We start from the raw sequence: 18,721 nt of genomic DNA, 5'->3' as shown, positions 1-18,721 counted from the left end.
TTTATGTGAACCCCAAACACAAGAGGTATTAGAACCTATAGTACTTAGTACCGTGCTCGGGTTGGAGGCTGAGAAGACGAAAGAAGATATTTGTTGACATTGGACTTGAACTTCTGTAGATTGTAATTTTCAGGAAATACATATGAAGGAAGGTTGTTACAGAAAACGGCAGTTGAATGAATAAATGAGGAAGATGAAAAGTTGGTTCTGTGGGTTTGAAGTTGGACAGTAAATGGATGTTGGCTGGTGGTGGCACGTGTTCGGACTGTTTTGAAAAAGAGAGCAGGAATTATAGAAGCCAATTCAGAAGAACAGTGCCCATGGAAGTATCTGTAGAAGAGGCATGCAGCAGAAACAGTATGTCTATGAGAAAGCGAGTGGAGAGACTCTGTTAGAGATGAACCATTAATTAACCTAATTGCCCTCTTCTGAATGGAATCAAAAAGCCTGAGAAAGGTTTTGGGGGCACCACCCCAGATGTGGGAACAATATTCCATGGCAGGGCGGATTTGCGATTTATACAGAGTGAGCAACTGTTTGGAAGAAAAGCAACGCCGAGAGCGAAAGAGAAAACCAAGTTTTTTAGATGCAGAGAAAGCAATATTTGTAATGTGCTTGTGCCAAGAGAGATTAGAAGTCAGGGTAATCCCCAAAAGAGATATATCATTTTGCCTAGAAATTGGAGTGTCACTAAAGATAAGCATAGAAGCAGAAGAATCCTTTTTGCGAGATATAAGACAAGACTGAGTTTTAGAAGGGTTGAAATCAACTAAGTTGTCTTTGCCCCACTGGAGAATTACCTGGATATCGGCATTTCAGGAATTGGTAGCAGATTTTCGAGAAGTTGAAGCTGATTGAGCAGAACAAGGTTTCTCAAAATGGAAAGTGGAATGCAATGTGCTATCATCGGCAAAACTATGGATAGGATTTCCAGTTAATGGAAGAAAGTCATTAATGTACAAGAGGAAAAGAGTGGGGGAAAGAACTGAATCTTGGGGGACACCGGCATTAGTGGAGAAGTTAGAAGACAGAGAGCCATCTACCATCACCCTCAGTGAGCGATCAGAGAGAAAACTGGATAACCAATTACTAAAAACAGTTGGCAAACCATAAGATGGAAGCTTGTTTAGAAGACCTTTATGCCAAACACGATCAAAAGCCTTTAAGATGTCAAGAGCAACTACTTGTGTTTCACTGAACCTTTCCATTGAATTAGTCCATAAATGGGTAACATAAGCCAGAATATCACCAGTGGATCGACACTGACGGAATCCATACTGGCGATCGTTGATCAGACAGAAGGTTTCTAGGTAGTTTAAGAGTTGGCGGTTAATTGATTTCTCCATTATTTTAGAAAGAGGAGAAGTAATTGCAATGGGACGATAATTGGATGGGAGGGATTTGTCACCCTTTTTAGGAACTGGCTGGATATGAGCAAATTTCCAAGCAGAAGGAAAAACATCTTTGGAATAAGAAAGTGAAAAAAGACGGCAAAGAATAGGAGTAAGTTCAGGAGCACAGGTTTTGAGAACAAGTGGAGAAATACAATCAGGACCTGGATCTTTCTTAGCATCAAGATTCATCAAAATCCTTCTGATATCCTTTTGCATTGAATGGAGCGTGTTGGGAATGGTGGGAGGTGTTTTACCAAGATCATTAATACATGAGCTGGAAGAAAAATGGGATGCTAGCAGGTCAGCTTTATCCTTGGCTGAAGTGACAACAGAACCATCTGATTTGGACAGAGGTGGGAGCAGAGATGGGCAAAAGTTGCGGCCAATAGCTTTGGCAAGAGACCAGAATGCTCGGCTACCATTAGGGGAAAAAGCAAGTTTTCTACTCTTGGTGAGGGAACTATGAATAAAAGAGGAAAAACAGGCATGGATTAGCTTCAGGTCTGTTGTTGAGAGCTTCTTAGGGTACAACAAGGATCCAGATTACAAAAATATAGTTGAAAATATATTGGCAAATTTCAAAAAGTGGGCTGCAACATAAGTGTAATAGTACATTTTTTACATTTCCATATCGACTACTTCCCAGAAAATCTAAGAAGTGATAGTGAAGAACAGGGCAACAGGTTTCACCAGGACATTAAAGACATGAGGATGAGGTACCAAGGGAGGTGGCATGTCAACATGATGGCTGACTATGGCTGGATGCAGAAGAGGGACTGTAAAGTAGAAAGATCTTCAAGAAAATAAAAAAAAAAATGGAAAATTTGACCCATCGTACATCAGTTTTAAAATGAGAGGCAAGTGTTTAGCAGAATTTTACCATGCTGCCCTTTTTAATAGTGTTTTCAAAGTGTATTTAAATATAAAAGTCTGATAAAAGTAGATTTTGTTATAATTTCAGTGCACAAATTCTGCCAAAATTAATAAAATTTGTGAAAAATCAAATTTTCTTTCCTGCTTTTTGAAGAAACCTAATGATAGTCATTTTTTAATTCTGCATTAGAAAATGATTCAGAAACACCCTTTTCTGAGAAAACATCAGTGAATTTTTTTTTCAAAATGCAGAGTAGTGTAATATATAGAATCTCTACCAGTAAACAAAGAGTTATTCCGTTATATAAAGCAATGGTTAGGTCACATCTTGAATATTGCACGCGGGTTTGGAGATCCCATTTTAGGAAAGATGTGGAAGAACTGTGGGGGGTGGAAATAGTGATAACATTGGTTAAGGATAAAAAGTAGTACCCTTATCGAGAGAGAGAGAGAGAGAGAGAGAGAGAGAGAGAGAGAGAGAGAGAGAGAACTAAGTACTAAGGTAATTTTTATGCTTAGTCATGTGACATACCCAAGGGATCATAAATTTAAATTGAAGAGGTAATTGCAGACTGGATATCCAAATATTTTTCTGTAGTCAAAGAGCAAATAACTGAATAAAGTCTAACCTACTTTTGTGGAAGTTGGAAGTTCATCTTAATTGAAGTGGAGGATTACATAAATACTTGAAAGAAATAGGTAAATAATAGGAGGGAAGGTGACACTGATTTTTTTTTTTTTTTTTTTTTTTTTTTTAAATTTAAATTTCATTTATTTTACAATATGTTTATATTTTTGGCTGGTTTTACAAACTTTCTTCCTTGCATCATTTTGTCAACACACAGTTTCCAAGCTGTGGCACAAGTGCCAGAGGTTGGAAACACCTGCTTTAGGCATTCTGATTTAAACACTCCCACAAACATTGCACTGCACTAGTATTACATTTATTTTTAAAAACAGATATAATTATTCAGCAAATAGTAAATTGTACCTGTTCTTCTGTTTTGTTAAATATTCCATGTTTTCCTTTTTCTTCTCCAAATATATCGCTGTTATAGAGTGAATCATTAACTATTGGATAACCTAAGAACATATAATTAAGGAAATTTGTAATGAAGCAACTAGAAAGATAAAGGAATTATGCCTTCACAGTAAAACAGAACTAAATTATCAGTTATACTATTTTATTCAGAGTGAGTGATATGAAAGATTTTGTAAACAAATGCTGAATTTAACCTGAATTAAGTTGTTGAAGTAACTCATAAAAAATATATATATAAATAAAAAGCACAGTTAAAACAATAGAAAAGTTTCATTTTCTTCTAGAAAGTGTTTATCACAAAAGACATTTGTCTATACTATAACACTTTAATTCTAAGACGGCTGAGAACACCAGCTTTGCAGTTATACACTGCTAGCTACTCCTCCATTGATAATTGGCCATGTCTTACCCAAGCACATGTCAGACAACTATAAATATGCTCGAGGCCTTCCAGAGACAGCAGTTCAGTTTTGAATGCAAGATGCAGCAATTCATAGAGTTAACAAACTCTATGAATAGGGTGCCACATAAGCAATCAATCTGTACATAACATTTTAACAACACTGAAGATACCTAGTTCAATAGTTGATCATGCAATAGTAACAGTAATGAAGCCACAGGCTTATGCGCTGGCTGGGGATGGGGGGACAAGTAGATAAGAAAATTCAAATTATTTGCTTCTCTTCTCACATAGGTAACTATCTAGTTGACATTTGATTTATCCAAACTGTCAAGCCCCAACTACCTGTGAAGGCAACCTGCTGGCTAAAACTTCCTACAGTCTAAACCTCTTCCACTGTAAATTGAATTTATGCCCCTGAGTTATGGAATTCTCTATAACAGTGAAAATTCCACCTTTGTTCATTTTACTAACCCCTCTAAGTCTTATAAACCTCAATCATCTCTGAGGTGCTTGGTTGGCAACCAGGTGTCAACCAGTCTGTAGCCCACATATATAGAGTCATGTAGTTAATCAAGTGTCCATATTCCACACTGAAAAAAAAAGAATACAATTAATCTCTGGATTAACTGAAGAAAGTGAAACTTTTCCTGTTATACAGTTCACTTTTCTACAAAGGTCATTCAAATGAAATCAGCAAAAAAAAAAAAGTTAAATTCTGTTGTTGTTGTTGTTGTTATTTGGTTTTTAGGAGCAACTAAGGCCATATTGCTCCGGGATATGCGGTGGTCATTCCCTGACCTTTCCGCATCCTCCGTATTTGGTGGTGACGGGCTCGAACCCCAGTCTAATCAAGAAGCGTGTGCTACGTACTGCTGCTCCTTCCCACCTGGCTACGGAGGCGCCGTTAAATTCTGTATTTTACAAACCACGCATATCAGTTTTGCACTGTAGTCCCCATTATGATCAATGTGCTTCCTGCATTTTTAGGTGGTGCACTAATGCCTGGATTCACTGAGAGAAGAAGTTTTGAGGTGTGTGTGTGTTGAAGCCATTTGTGTGCTGCCATCTTGACCTCATCTGATGAGAAGTGGCATCCTCTCAGGGTTCATCTCCTGTATCTGATTCACTATAAAATAAACAGTGTAAGGACAGGAATTGTCATGCTGCAGGCACACACCTGAGGACAGCAAACCATGAAATTTCTTTTGAATTGCTCCGAAGTATAGATGTATTTGTTGTTCATCACTCTTTCTTCTCTTTCCAGATAATGCTCCTTTATGATCCTAGAATACAGCAAGTAATACTTTCCTAACTGATGCATGGGTACAGAATTTTGAGTTGAGCTCTTGTATGATGCTGTTCTGAACTTGTATATTTGCTTCCTGGTCTGCAATATACACACCCAAAATTCAACCCTGTTAATGACGTGTTATAAGAAGGTGTCTCCTTTGTATTCATGCCATCCAAGAAGCACATAACATATATTGTTGTCTTTCCTTCAGTCTTGGTGTTAAACATTGGGGAATCCATCGAAAACAACTCTTCACTAATAATAGTGTTTGCTGAACCAACATTAATCTTGCACATTGTGGCTGTCTTCAATTATAAAGTGTCTTGTATGAGTTCTGGTATCACAACATGATGCAATTGCCCTGGTTGAAAAGAAACCAACATTTTCAATACCATTCTTACACTTATTCACCCAATTATAGACTTGTCATCAACTCATAGATGCTTAAACACACTGCAATACATTTCAGCAGGTTTTATTTTATTTATTCTGCATTCAAAAATCAGATTACGTATTGTATCTCTAACTTGGTGCATGGCTATAAGGGTTTCATCATCTTGAAAACTGACTGTTTCTAATAACACCATCAAGTGCTGGGCAGCAAGTGGCACTTGCTGTCCAGGATAACAGGTGGCTCACAATCCCTCAATTAATGGCAGACTACAACTAGAGTGCACAGAAAAACCTTTCCTAGCACACCATCCAGCAGTTGCTCTTGGTGGTGTCATATGGGTGCTCAGCATTGCAAACAGATTTCAATCAGTAATTGGATCCAAAATTATCATCAGTGTTTGCAAAACATGCATTTTATTCTGAGCACATACACATTTCAGAAAAGAAGTAAAGATTAATATCAAAGTAATTACAGAAACCTCTCCCATGGCTTCCTTTGGTGCAAGCTAAGGTGTCAGCAGGACAGACTCAGGTAATAAAATATATTTAAAAAAAAAAAAATGGCTAAAACTGAAATTTGATAAATTTTTTTACATGTATAATTATGTTGTTTAAAAAAATTAAAATTACTGCAAAGACGAAATTACAAATATTCCCATGTAACCATGGGAATATTTCACCAAAATTGTAACAAAACTGTTGCCTAACAGTTCCATTATGGAACTTAAAAAATAACAAAAATTTTGAAAATTTTTTTGGAAACTTTTACTGAAATTTTTTTTTTCCCTCTCAATTTTACTGCCAAATAAAATCCACTGCAAAAAGAATCATGTCAAAAGCTTGTTTAGTCTTTAGGTTGTTCAAGTACCCGTGGAGAACAAGGAACCACCACTGGTTGACAGCTCAGGTTAATGGCAGTTGGCACTTGCTGTCCAGTATAACAGGTGGCTCACAATCCCTCAATTAATGGCAGACTACAACTAGAGTGCACAGAAAAACCTTTCCTAGCACACCATCCAGCAGTTTCTCTTGGAGTAGGTGACCTGTTCATGTGCCCAGAAATGGTGTTCCCATGCCCACCCTTGCAGTGGGCATGGGAGCACCATTTCTGGACACTGGATGACTGGAAAAGAGCGTTGCCCAGTCTGATGAATCAAGGTTCCAGCTCTTGTGCTGATGGACAAGTGCATATTCGATGGTGAGTAGGTGAACAGCTACAACTAGACTGCATAGTTGGAAGAAAACAGGCTGGTAGTGGTGGTATTGTGGTTTGGAGGATATTTTTATGGATATCATAGAGTCCTCTCACTGAACATACCGTCATTGCCAGATCCTACCTGGGCACTGTTTCAGACCAAGTTCTACCCTACAAAGTGACTGTGTATCCAGATGTCAGGACTCTTTCAACAAGACAATTCCCTATGTCACAAGGCCCGCATTGTGTGCGAATGGTTCAAGGATATGTCCAAGCATTTCATGTGCTCCCTTGGCTGCTAAATTCACCTGACACTAATCCCATCAAATGGGACTAATCCCATCAAATGTTTGTGGGATGCAGCAGACTGCAGCATTCATCAGTCCATACCATTGTTCTGTTGCCAAATTCCAGAATGTCTTTCTGTCCAGCTAGTCCAAGATACTTGAAAACACTGTCTGTAGTCTTGTGGAGTTAATGCTACACTGGGTGCAAATGGTTATCACAGAAAATGATGATCCAATACACTATTAGATACAATCATACTGTTTTGGTTCATGAGTGTATTGTCATAGTCACACAAAAATTACTGTAATTAGAAGTCCCCTACCTTTTTTAACAATGAAGTTCAGTTGTGAATGAACAACTAAAGTGATTTTTTCCACAACCAATATTTGATACTCTAGTGATAAAATCTGAAATCCTCCTACCTGGGACAATGCACTCCTTTCCAGTTATTTGATAATTCCAGTGTTAGAAAGGAAGGTTCCCTCTTCTGCTATAATGTGTCCAATAGCAATTGACTAAATTCAGAAATAAGCCTAACAGTTAACAATACAGGGATAGAACAGCTTATGCCTGATGTAATGATGCACTTATGTATGACGTACATGATGAAAGTCCCAAATTTAATTTGATCCTTTCTGGTTAGCAATTAACCTATTACTTTTAAATTACACAGACTTTGGTAACTACTTGCAATGGCTGTCTCTTCATGTCATCCAGTTCCAATTATAATCAAAATCACAGCAATGAAACAATTGCAAAATAATCTTGGAAACTGCTAATTAGCAATGCATGATTTGAAGGTCACTGAGTTAAAATGATATAATAAAGGAAAGCAATTTCTCTGTGTATGATCTTTAACACAGTGCAAGCACTTTGATAGGATGCTGTAACTACATAAGCAACATGATAATTATTGCATATTCAAGAAATCCACAAAGTGTTCTGAGCGAATTGTGGCATTTGCACATAATAGTTACTTTTTTATAGTGATATTAATTTTAACAGCTACTATCATGATGCCATATTTTGGCTATAAAAATTTTAGAATAAATTTCTTTTTGGTACTGGTTAAGAATAATCACACTTTTGTTTTAAACATTTTATCAAATTTTTTGATAAAATGTTTTTTGGCTTAATCAAGTGTTTAAATAAGACCTTCTCTTCACAAAGTGATATCCATCAAGAAATAAAAACTATTCTAACACTTTATACACTACGATAATTTTAATAAATAAACATCACATTACAACCCTTAATGCCGACCGGGCTAGCCGAGTGGGTAAAGTACCTGCCCGGCAACCCAAAGGTCGCGGGTTCGATTCCCGCCTCAGGCTTGGATCAAAGTACTGCAAAAACCTTGGGAGGTGCAATATGGCCACAGAAGCCGATGCGCCAACGACTACCAAATCAAAAAAAAAAAAAAAAACAACCCTTAATCAGGTTCTTGTTCACATGCACAGTGAGTAAGAATAAAGATTACAAATTTTCCTTTTTCAAACTGCTGATGAGCAGTCATAAGCAGCATCTCTAATCAAGTGTCTAGCATTCTCCCCCCCCCCATTTTCTATTAAACTCTGCCAGACTGAGATGGATATGCAAGCAACATCTGCAACATGTAACAGACAAACCCACCATGGTCAGATACATTTTAACAATACTGTATCCTCCACTTCTCTATGCTGCAGAGGTTTGGGCATCTGCATCTCCCTCTACCACCAAACCACTGTTCTCCAGCGAGCATTGGCTTCTTAAGTGGGCATGCCACAAGCTTAGCCTGCCTCCCCAGCTCTGGACCACCACCACTATGGCCAAGACACTTAACACTCCAAGGCTCACGTGGCTCATTAATGAAAGCAGGCTCATCACAACAGTCAAGCTCAAGACCAGTCTCATCTCCTCCCCTTCCTTCTGGGACAACTGTGCATGAGTGGTGTGTCTACAAGCAACTCCTCAGCTACGCCCTCTGCAAAGATGCCTTCACCTGTCAGACTGGTTTCTTCCTCAGCAGACGCTATCTCGAGTCCAGGACTTAGATGTCAACTTCAATGAGTTCTGTCAAGATCAACAATATAGGAAAATAATACTCAGTGGGGGTGGGTGGCCAAGGCTACTACTATTATAATATGAGACTTAAGGAATGTATACTCTTAATCCAATCAACTATGTATATAATTATGCACTTCAATGTTGTTGTTGTTGTTATTTGGGTTTTAGGAGCATTAGCAACTAAGGCCATATTGCTCCGGGATATGCGGTGGTCATTCCCTGACCTTTCCGCATCCTCCGTATTTGGTGGTCACGGGCTCGAACCCCGGTCTAATCAAGAAGCATGTGCTATGCACTGCTGCTCCTTCCCACCTGGCTACGGAGGCGCCGCACTTCAATGTATATCCTTATAATATGTATTTTAAAACAAATGGGTTGTACACTCAATGTTCTATATATGTAGTATACTCAAGTCATTTCTCCATTTTACTGTACTTTATTTCACTTATTTATTATTTTTTTAGTTTTTTTGGTTTATTGAGGCAATAATGTCTCTGTAGTACACTGTTAAACCCTAGCCACTGTGCCATGACGGGCTGTTGCAACTACTATTATGTAAATTATCATTCTAAGCTTTGCAATAAAGGTTCTTCTTCTTCTTAATTCCTAGATAATTTTGTCAAAAATCCCATTCCATTGCTCCCCTGTTTTTCTCCTTATTTCTGCTTAAAGCAACCTGGCTGAGTTACTCAATATAAAAAACTAATTTTTTTTATCAGTCTTTCCTTTCACCATTATAGCAAAGTTCCTATCACTATAAGTCTGAGTGCACTCCAATGCATGCCTCTGCCAATTCAGATTCTGTGATGTTCCCTTTAGCTATGTGTTTGTTGGGTTCATATGTTAGTGTTTTACATTTGCCTGTCTCAGTTATGTATCGCCTATCTCACCTGTCTACCTTTCTACATTTACATTTGTTCATGCATGACTGTTTCACATTTCATATATGAGTGAACATGAGTTCATCTATGAGTGTTTCATATCTTCTTGTCTCATCTATGTATTACCTATTTACCTTGCCACATTTACAATTGTTTGTGTAAATACATCTTCTATCATAATCAGGTGTCAGATCTTTGAACAAACTTCCCATATTATTAATCAGCTTAAAGGTCATCTAACGACCTACTTTTTGCAGATGTGTTTTTTGTTTCTTTGCCTTTCATGCACAGAATCACTACCACTCTTTTGTAATCCAGTTCTGTGTTGCATTATTGTTTATATTGGTAAAATAATTTCCTATGGTCCTGTTCATTAAATGCCTTAAGGTATCCATTAATTAATAATTATCTATTAATAGCAATGATTTCGTCCACAATTTTTTTCCATTATGACAACTTTTCACACACCCACCCATTAAACTTTTGTTTAAAAGGTGGTTGTTTGAAAATATGTGATAATAGCAAAAAATTAAAATAAATTTTATATATTTTTTTTGCAGGTGACTAAACACACAGTTGTGTACAGGAAGCCAACAGATTGAGGGTAATATATACATAAACAGTGAATCTAATCACCTGCAAAAAATTAAAACAGGTATTATCCAAATTTTAATGAGTATATGTTTGAAAATTTGTGATAATGGGAAAAAAAATGCACATAAAATCAGCTATTAATTAACGGGTACATAAGGCATTCAATCAACAAGACCATATCTATTTTTTATTTATTTATTGTACTATGCAGTCCCAGCTAGCTTTCCTGGCAACCGCACAGCTATTTACAATGCTGTACCATTGAACAATGTTGACGTACAATTATCTCAGATTCTCTCATAGCGGGTCAATTCATCTAAATGTAACGTCCATATCACAATGCAATACCATGAAGGCATCTGACATTATAAAATCCCAACATAAGGTTGTGATGATCTCCAAGTATCCAACTGACACTCGTAGGTCCACCATGAAGATTCAAAATGATGTCTAATCTAGAAAATAGATGTCTAAACCAGGAATTATGATCACAATTAAGAAGTCAGCTTTTCCTCAAACCCAAACGGTCCAAACAGTACAGCAGTCAACAGCAAAGGAGACAGCATCACAGGTCATCCATCGAAGAAGTAACCACAATGCAATCCAATAGGCTCATTGTGGTGGTCTAACCCTCCACTGGAGCCCCAATTTCTCCGATACAAGCCTGCCCGAAAAGAGTCAGTAGTCTCCTCAACAAGTGCTCCAAATCACCTGTTAGTGGAAGAGACATCTAGAGGATGTATCGTGAGGTTCTTTAGAAGCCATAGTGTTCACAGGGTAGACTCCCACCTATAATCAAAATGGTACCATTCATCCTGCATCCACCCTGTCTACCATAATAATATTCTGTTCTAATGTAGGCGTCATGACCTTTTCAAGCCCTTTTTAACTGTCATTCAGTATTTGACTCTTGCTCCTCCAACTGCAACAAGATCCTTCTTCTTATGAATAGTCGGACTGCAAAATTTTGAAGTGCATAAAAATGTTCCTTAGTACTAACTAACAGTTGTTCATATCCAGAAGTAAATGAGTGGAGATTATGAGCTTCTTCGATTAATTGTTCCCTCAAGTCACAATACTCAAAACATTCATAGAAAAGATGGTTACAATCTTCCAAGAATTCACAAGTACATATAGTATGCTCATGATTCCAAATTGCCTTAACTTTGCAAAAAAGGAACCATGTCCAGTCAAAAGATAAGCTGTATGGAGATTCAAAAAGACGATAGAAAAATATCTGATCAAAAGGTGCTATAGAAGCATTGTATCTATATATGGTAGATACAAAGTAGTCTGCAAACAAGTCACAAAGGAGGTTAGGCAAGCCAAGGCAGATTATGAGAAGTCTCTGGCAAAGAATGCCATAAAAGCATCAAAGATGTCTTTACTTATATTAATAGTAGCAGGAAGGGGCTGAATCATATTGGTCCACCTGTGTCAACAGTTTAACTGTTGACATCAGGTAATTACAGACCTGTTAGCTTAACTTCTGGTCCAGGGAAAATAACGGAGTCACTGGTTAATGAAGTAATGCAGAACCATCTAGAGAGGAGGGCAGTTATACTTCAGAGCATCGGTTTGTTAAGAGGACATCTTGTCTGACCATGACTGGGTACTATGATGCAGTGACAAAGCAACTGGATGCAAAAAAGTAATTTTGATATCATATACAGTTGAACTTGATTATAACGAGCATCAAGAGACCTACAAAATTTCCTCGCTATAACCATTACTCGCTATATCAGTGATAGCGGAGATGGAAAACCCCAGGGGCAGTTAAACAATGAACATTATATATCAGTGATTAGTTAAATCTACCTCCTATCTTTTTAAATTCTCAATAACTTGATAAAAAACAAAAAAAATATTAGAGAGAAAAAAATAATATAAGTATATGCCTACATATTATTTGTATTAATATGCTTGTATAAACTACAATACACTCAATATTAAACACATTTTATTTGTCTGTAATTTTAAAACCATACACTTAATACTAAGCAATTTTTTTCTCTGTAATTAAAAACAATACTATTTAATAATAAACACGATTTCAATTAGTCTTTATTTATGAATCTTAAAATTGATGCTTGTTTTAAAGATTTCACTTTGATATTTCTTAAGTTTCCTCTTAAAACACTCAATGCATTAAAAGTCTCATTACTTGCCTCAGTTCCTTCAAAAAAAAAATGACTAATGTGTCCATTGCACCTTGAGTTTGTGGGTACTGATTTTTATTCACTTTCAATTGTCATCATATCATCACAATCATCGTCTTTACCATCGTCGTTATCATCTTTGTTGAGCACAGCATCTACAATGTCACTCTCTGTAGGAAGACCACTAGTTAATAAGTTGTCATCGACTCACACAAATTCATCGATGTTATCTGTATCCTTATCATCTTTGTTGAGCACAGCATCTACAATGTCACTCTCTGTAGGAAGACCACTAGTTAATAAGTTGTCATCGACTCACACAAATTCATCGATGTTATCTGTATCCTAACAACCTACAGCGTTGTTAGGTAGCAATCATTCGGATAATGGTAAGTTGTTTTCTTTGTTTCCATCTTCTACATCTACAATTGAAATTTAATTTGAATTTAATTTTGATTTCTTGAAGCAATTCAATATGGTAGTCGAAGTAATGTTGTTTCACGCATCATTCAATAAATTTATAGCATCCAATATTGATACAGACTCTAAATTTCTGTTCTCTTTGACTGATCAGATGTAGAACTAGAAATATTTTATAAAATCCTTTCAAAATCTTGATTACATCTATCTCCATTGGTTGTAAAATTGATATCGTATTGGGAGCAGAAACACTAGCTTAATGTTGGACAAATTTTGAATCTGGTATGTGCAGGACAGTTATCAGCTAACAATAAAATATTTTTCATCTTTTTGAATGGCCTCTTATTCCAATCATTTAAGCATTGCCGAAAAATATACAAAGTCATCCAAGCTTTCTTGTTTGTAGTGTAATCCACAGGAAGTTTCCTTACGTTTTTTTAAACACCGAGGTTTTAACGATTTTCCGATAACAAACAGTTTTTTTTTTTATCAGTTCCTGTCATATTTGCACATGTGAGCACCATCGAGCGAGCCCTTGATTTTTTTCCACCAACACATTTTCCCCTTTGAATTTAAATGTATTTTTAGGTGTCAAATTATAAACAGTCCTGTTTTGTTGGCATTGTAGTAATAGAGGCATGTGTTACAAGAAAGCAAGTGTATCATCTTTGTTGAGTTGTATCATCAGACAAAAAAAAAAAAAAAAATTTTCATGTAACCATTCCCTCTAAAAGTTTGTCTAGTTCCTCCTTGAATTTATTTAAGCTATCAATATCCACATCGACGTTGGAAGTTGTTCCAGCAATTAACCACCCGCTGGCTAAAGGCATATTTCCACACATCTATTCCACAACTGTCTTTCCTCATTTTGAATTTATGCCCCCTCAGGTTTGCAATCTGAGCAAGTAGAAGAATCCCATCAGAATTCAGCATGCTAAACCCATTCAAATCTTATAGACCTCAATCAGATCACCTCGCAGGTGCCTAGTCTCCAGCCTTAAGCCTTTCTTGGTAAGAGAACCCCTTCATTCCTTTCACCAATCTTCTTGCCCTTCACTGTAAATGCTCAAGCAACTCTACATCATTCCTAAAATGAGGCCTCCAGACCTGTACGCAGTACTAAAGGTGTGACCTGACCACTGCCTTATGCAAAAGGATAATCACCTCCTTTTCCCTACCAGCAAAATTCCTGTATATCATTGACAATACCCCATGACCTGCTCTAGCAGCCTGTCTGCATTGCTCAGAAAACTTCATATCTGACTGCACAATCGCTCCCAGGTCTTTTTTTCATTTTCTACCACCCTAAATGTAGCACCACACAGTTGATACGTTTCTCTGGGGTTACTTCTATCCATATGCAGTACTTTGCATTTGTCAATGTTAAACTTCAGTTACCAATTCTAAACCCATCTGGCCAAGTTTTCTAGATCCTCTTGCAGTAGCACAACTGCTGTAGACGTCTTCGTCATTGAAATATTTCCTACTTTCTACCCAAACACAGTCAAACCATTCATTTGCCATTACTGTATTTGCAGATCGAGATTCTCCACTAATTTTTGCATAAACGATGATATGTTGGTTTTTAAATCGATACAGCCAACCTATTGTTGTTACACACAAAACTGTCGCATCCAAAATGTTTAGCAAATTTTTCGCTTGAACCTTCAAGATCAAACCGTCTATTGAAAATCCAGCACTTCTTTGTGTGGTGAACCATTGAAGCAATGCTTCCTCAAAGTTTGTAACTTTGCACTTCCTAAATTTTTTTTTTTTTTTTTTTTTTTGGTTATGTTCTTTTCCAGTGCCGATATGTAATCATCTTTATTCTTCCACAAAATTGATACACTTGAAGAGGACAAAGAAAACTTTTTACACACTTCAACATTTTTTGCACCACATTCTAACTCACGAATAATTGACTTTTTCGCAAATCGAGAGACACGTTCTTTTGTTGGTAGACAGGTTTCCGAAGGAAGGGTTCGTTTCTAACTGATTTTACTTTAAAATAATACAGTGATCTGCATACAAAGTTCTTAAAAGCCCGGAATGCATACAACGTTCCCAGAAGTTTCGAAATGCATACAAAGTTCTTAGGAGTCCCGTTTACAGAATTCTTAGAAGTCCTGAAATAAATTTATGGTTCAATGAATACAAGACAATCTGTAAATAGGGTAATGCGACAAGCAGAACACCAATGCACTATTGTATAGCCCCCTACCCGAAGGAAAAGGTTATAAATTGGCCGCTAATCCAATGCAAGTGGTCATAAAGCTAAGATGCCCCTTTTCATTTTCATCTATTCCAAGAATTGGGTTTTTTGACTTCCCAATGAATTAAGAATGTTTGCATAGTTACCAAGATTTGTTTGGTATATCTGTGTAGTATGCTCGTTATAACAGTGAGAAATTGTATGGGAATATGCGTAAATTGAAACCATTATGACTTTTTTTTTTTTTGCACATTACAGCCATGATATATGTTATATATATACAGTAGACTCTCGATTTTCCAGGATAGATGGTAAAAAACAAATCCCGGATAATCAATTTCCCTGTTAATCCAAAAATACAAAAGCCCCCGACATACGTAAGAGATACGTTCCAGGACTTCTTACTTCATCGAGTTTTACGTAACTTGGGAATGACTAATAACATATTGCTACTATATTATTATTGACAAATCTGAATTCCGTGTGATACTTGTTAATGTTTGGCCATTTTAATACATCCTTATTATAATGATTCCTTAGAGATTTAACAGATGCACCGTTTTCAAACTATAATTTCAAGTTTTTGTTTAACTGAAAACGCAACTCTTTTGCGATTTCTAAACAAAAAAAAATACTATAAAAAAAATTCCGACATCCCTGACATAAACAACAAGACAAAATTTGTCCTTTTGCGCTGCAATGGAACACAACAATCAACGCGACACACTAAAACAAACTAAACATTTGGTCTCTTTTTTTTTGAGTGGCGGGTGTGATGACAATAGATTGCAAGATAATTGATACACTAATCTCCCAATGACGACTTATAATGCCGCTTGTCACTTATAAGCGGCATGCAAAATATCTGTTTATACCTATTCTAGTTATTACTTGAATTTCTTTGATTTCTGGTTGTTTTTTTTTTAATTTGGAGTCTTGAAGTGTCCCGGTTAATCGAGAGTCTGCTGTATATATATATATGACATATGTTATATAGGGCAGATCCACAAACTTTTTTTGATTTTTGAAAGGGTCCATAGATGTCAGTAGTTTGGGAACCACTGATCTATAAGTTTAATTTTTTGCAATACTAATAACACACCACAGAATATGGATTACAAAAGATCTGTGATTCCATACATAAAAGGGCATGGGCAAAAAAAAAAAAAAACAAAACTGTACCTAAAAAGTGTTTATTTAAGGGTTTTATGGCACATCAGCAACTGAGACTATAATGTGCCCTGTAAAAAGCATGGCCTTCAGGTGATCATTAAGCTGATTAATAAGAAGAGGAGTTCATCCCGACACTGGATTATAAGTGAAGATATGTAACGTACAAAAACAAATGTAAATGCTTCCAGATATATATAGGTGAGATGGGAAGATGTAAAATACTTATGCCTGAATACAACAAATACAAGGCTGAAGGAAACACAAACAATCTTGAACTGGCAAAGCATGAATTGGAGTTCAGTCAGGCAGAGTGATAGGAACTTTGCCATAATGGTGATGGGGGAAGACTGAAAAAGAAAAATCAAAGTTTTTAACATTGAGTAATTTAGCAAGGTTGCTTGCTTTAAACAGAAATAAAAGAATGAACAGGGGAGCTATGGAATGGGTTTTTCAACAACAAAATTATGTAGGGATTATAATTATTGAAGTCTGATGTCATGATTCATCATATATTTTATATATGATGAATCATGAACTCAGTTGCCTTAAGTTGCAAACCATGTATTCTAAAAATGTTTTTTTTTTTTTTTTTTTCTTTTATGGAATTTGGCTTTTTTTGGATAAATAAGTTATGCCATAATATGTCAATGTACTGTACCATATAAGTAAACTGCACACTAAAGCTTAGTTTTTAGTCTGGTTTGCAGAGTGAAAAAATCTCAAAAATTTTTCCATCACTGAGATTCAAGAGCTAGATTTTTCCAGAAAAATCTAACTCTTGAATTTTGAGTGCTTCTTTAGTAACACCATCACACGTTCATAAGATATAAAGTATAAAATGTGGTGTGCAGATATATAGGGCTGCTGTATGTGTGCAACTGAGTGTAAGAATAGCCAAGATAAAAGATTCAAGTGATTTATGTACCATGAAAGTCAGTGCCAAACATGTCTGAGTATCTTTGAAACTACAAACCTGTAGGGGTTTTTACATATGACTGTGTCTCAGGTGTATCAAGATTGATCCAATAACCAACAAACATCCAGCCAACAGCAATCCTGTGGTCATAAATATCCTTCACTGATGTGAGAGGCCAATGGAGATTGACAAGACTTGTACAGGGTAATAGAAAGGATACAGTTAGTCAAATAACAATACAACAGTGGCAATCAGAGTGCCATTTCAGAATGTGCAACTCAGCATACCACATTAAAGATGAAGTATCACAACTGATGACCAAACTGAGTTCCACTGTTGGCAGCAAAAAACAAGCAGATATGGTTAGAGTGGGCTCAGAAACATGACACTGGGCAGTGGAAGACTAGAAAATGTCACGATTTGAAAAATCCCAGGCTGAGAATTCAGCATGAGCCCACAGACCCATCCAGCCAGAGGTCAATAATGCAGGCTGGTGGGGGTGGTGTAATGGCGTGGGAAGTATTTTCCATATTGCACTTGGACTCTTCGATACCAGTGGAGTAACATTTGGATGTCAGAGGTTATCTGGAAATTGTTTGCAACCAGGCACATCCCTTCATAGCTGCAGTGTATCCATCTGCAAATGGGTTCTTCCAACAGGATGATGCACCATGTCATTGTAAAGAATTGTAAAGAATTTGTTCCAGGAACACAGACTGAATTCAGCCTACTGCAGTGGTCTCCCCATTCATCAGATCTCAATCCAAGTGAATATCTGAGAGATGAGATGAGATGAGATGAGATGAGATGAGATGAGATGAGATGAGATGAGATGAGATGAGATGAGATGAGATGAGATGAGATGAGATGAGATGAGATGAGATGAGATGAGATGAGATGAGATGAGATGAGATGAGATGAGATGAGATGAGATGAGATGAGATGAGATGAGATGAGATGAGATGAGATGAGATGAGATGAGATGAGATGAGATGAGATGAGATGAGATGAGATGAGATGAGATGAGATGAGATGAGATGAGATGAGATGAGATGAGATGAGATGAGATGAGATGAGATGAGATGAGATGAGATGAGATGAGATGAGATGAGATGAGATGAGATGAGATGAGATGAGATGAGATGAGATGAGATGAGATGAGATGAGATGAGATGAGATGAGATGAGATGAGATGAGATGAGATGAGATGAGATGAGATGAGATGAGATGAGATGAGATGAGATGAGATGAGATGAGATGATGAGATGAGATGTGCTCTTTGGAATTCAGATCCAACATCCAATTTGCAACAACTTTGCGGGAAGCAATTCAGTCAACACGAACCAGCCTCCCTGTAGTATGCTTTTTACACCTCATTGAAACCATTCTACAATGAATCCAGACTATTCTGAGGACTAAATGGGCACCAACTTGCAATTAG

The 18,721-nt window shown here is 36.9% G+C and overlaps 1 protein-coding gene across 1 annotated transcript in view; it reads right to left on the bottom strand.

The window, feature by feature from the left end:
• LOC150080941 (pseudouridylate synthase RPUSD2-like) overlaps positions 1-18,721 on the bottom strand; it is a 234,786-nt gene that overhangs the window by 42,180 nt on the left and 173,885 nt on the right. Inside the window, exon 10 of the mRNA XM_090380859.1 lies at positions 3,259-3,350. Coding sequence (XP_090236985.1) covers positions 3,259-3,350 — 92 coding nt within the window. The remainder of the gene's footprint in view (positions 1-3,258; positions 3,351-18,721) is intronic.

Source organism: Mastigoproctus giganteus, chromosome 9 (assembly GCF_048544385.1).
Source record: "Mastigoproctus giganteus isolate SK-2022 chromosome 9, ASM4854438v1, whole genome shotgun sequence".
NCBI classification, from domain to species: Eukaryota; Metazoa; Arthropoda; class Arachnida; order Uropygi; family Thelyphonidae; genus Mastigoproctus; species Mastigoproctus giganteus.
Note: the sequence above shows the minus strand (reverse complement) of the source record. Positions and strands in the feature narration are given on the sequence as shown.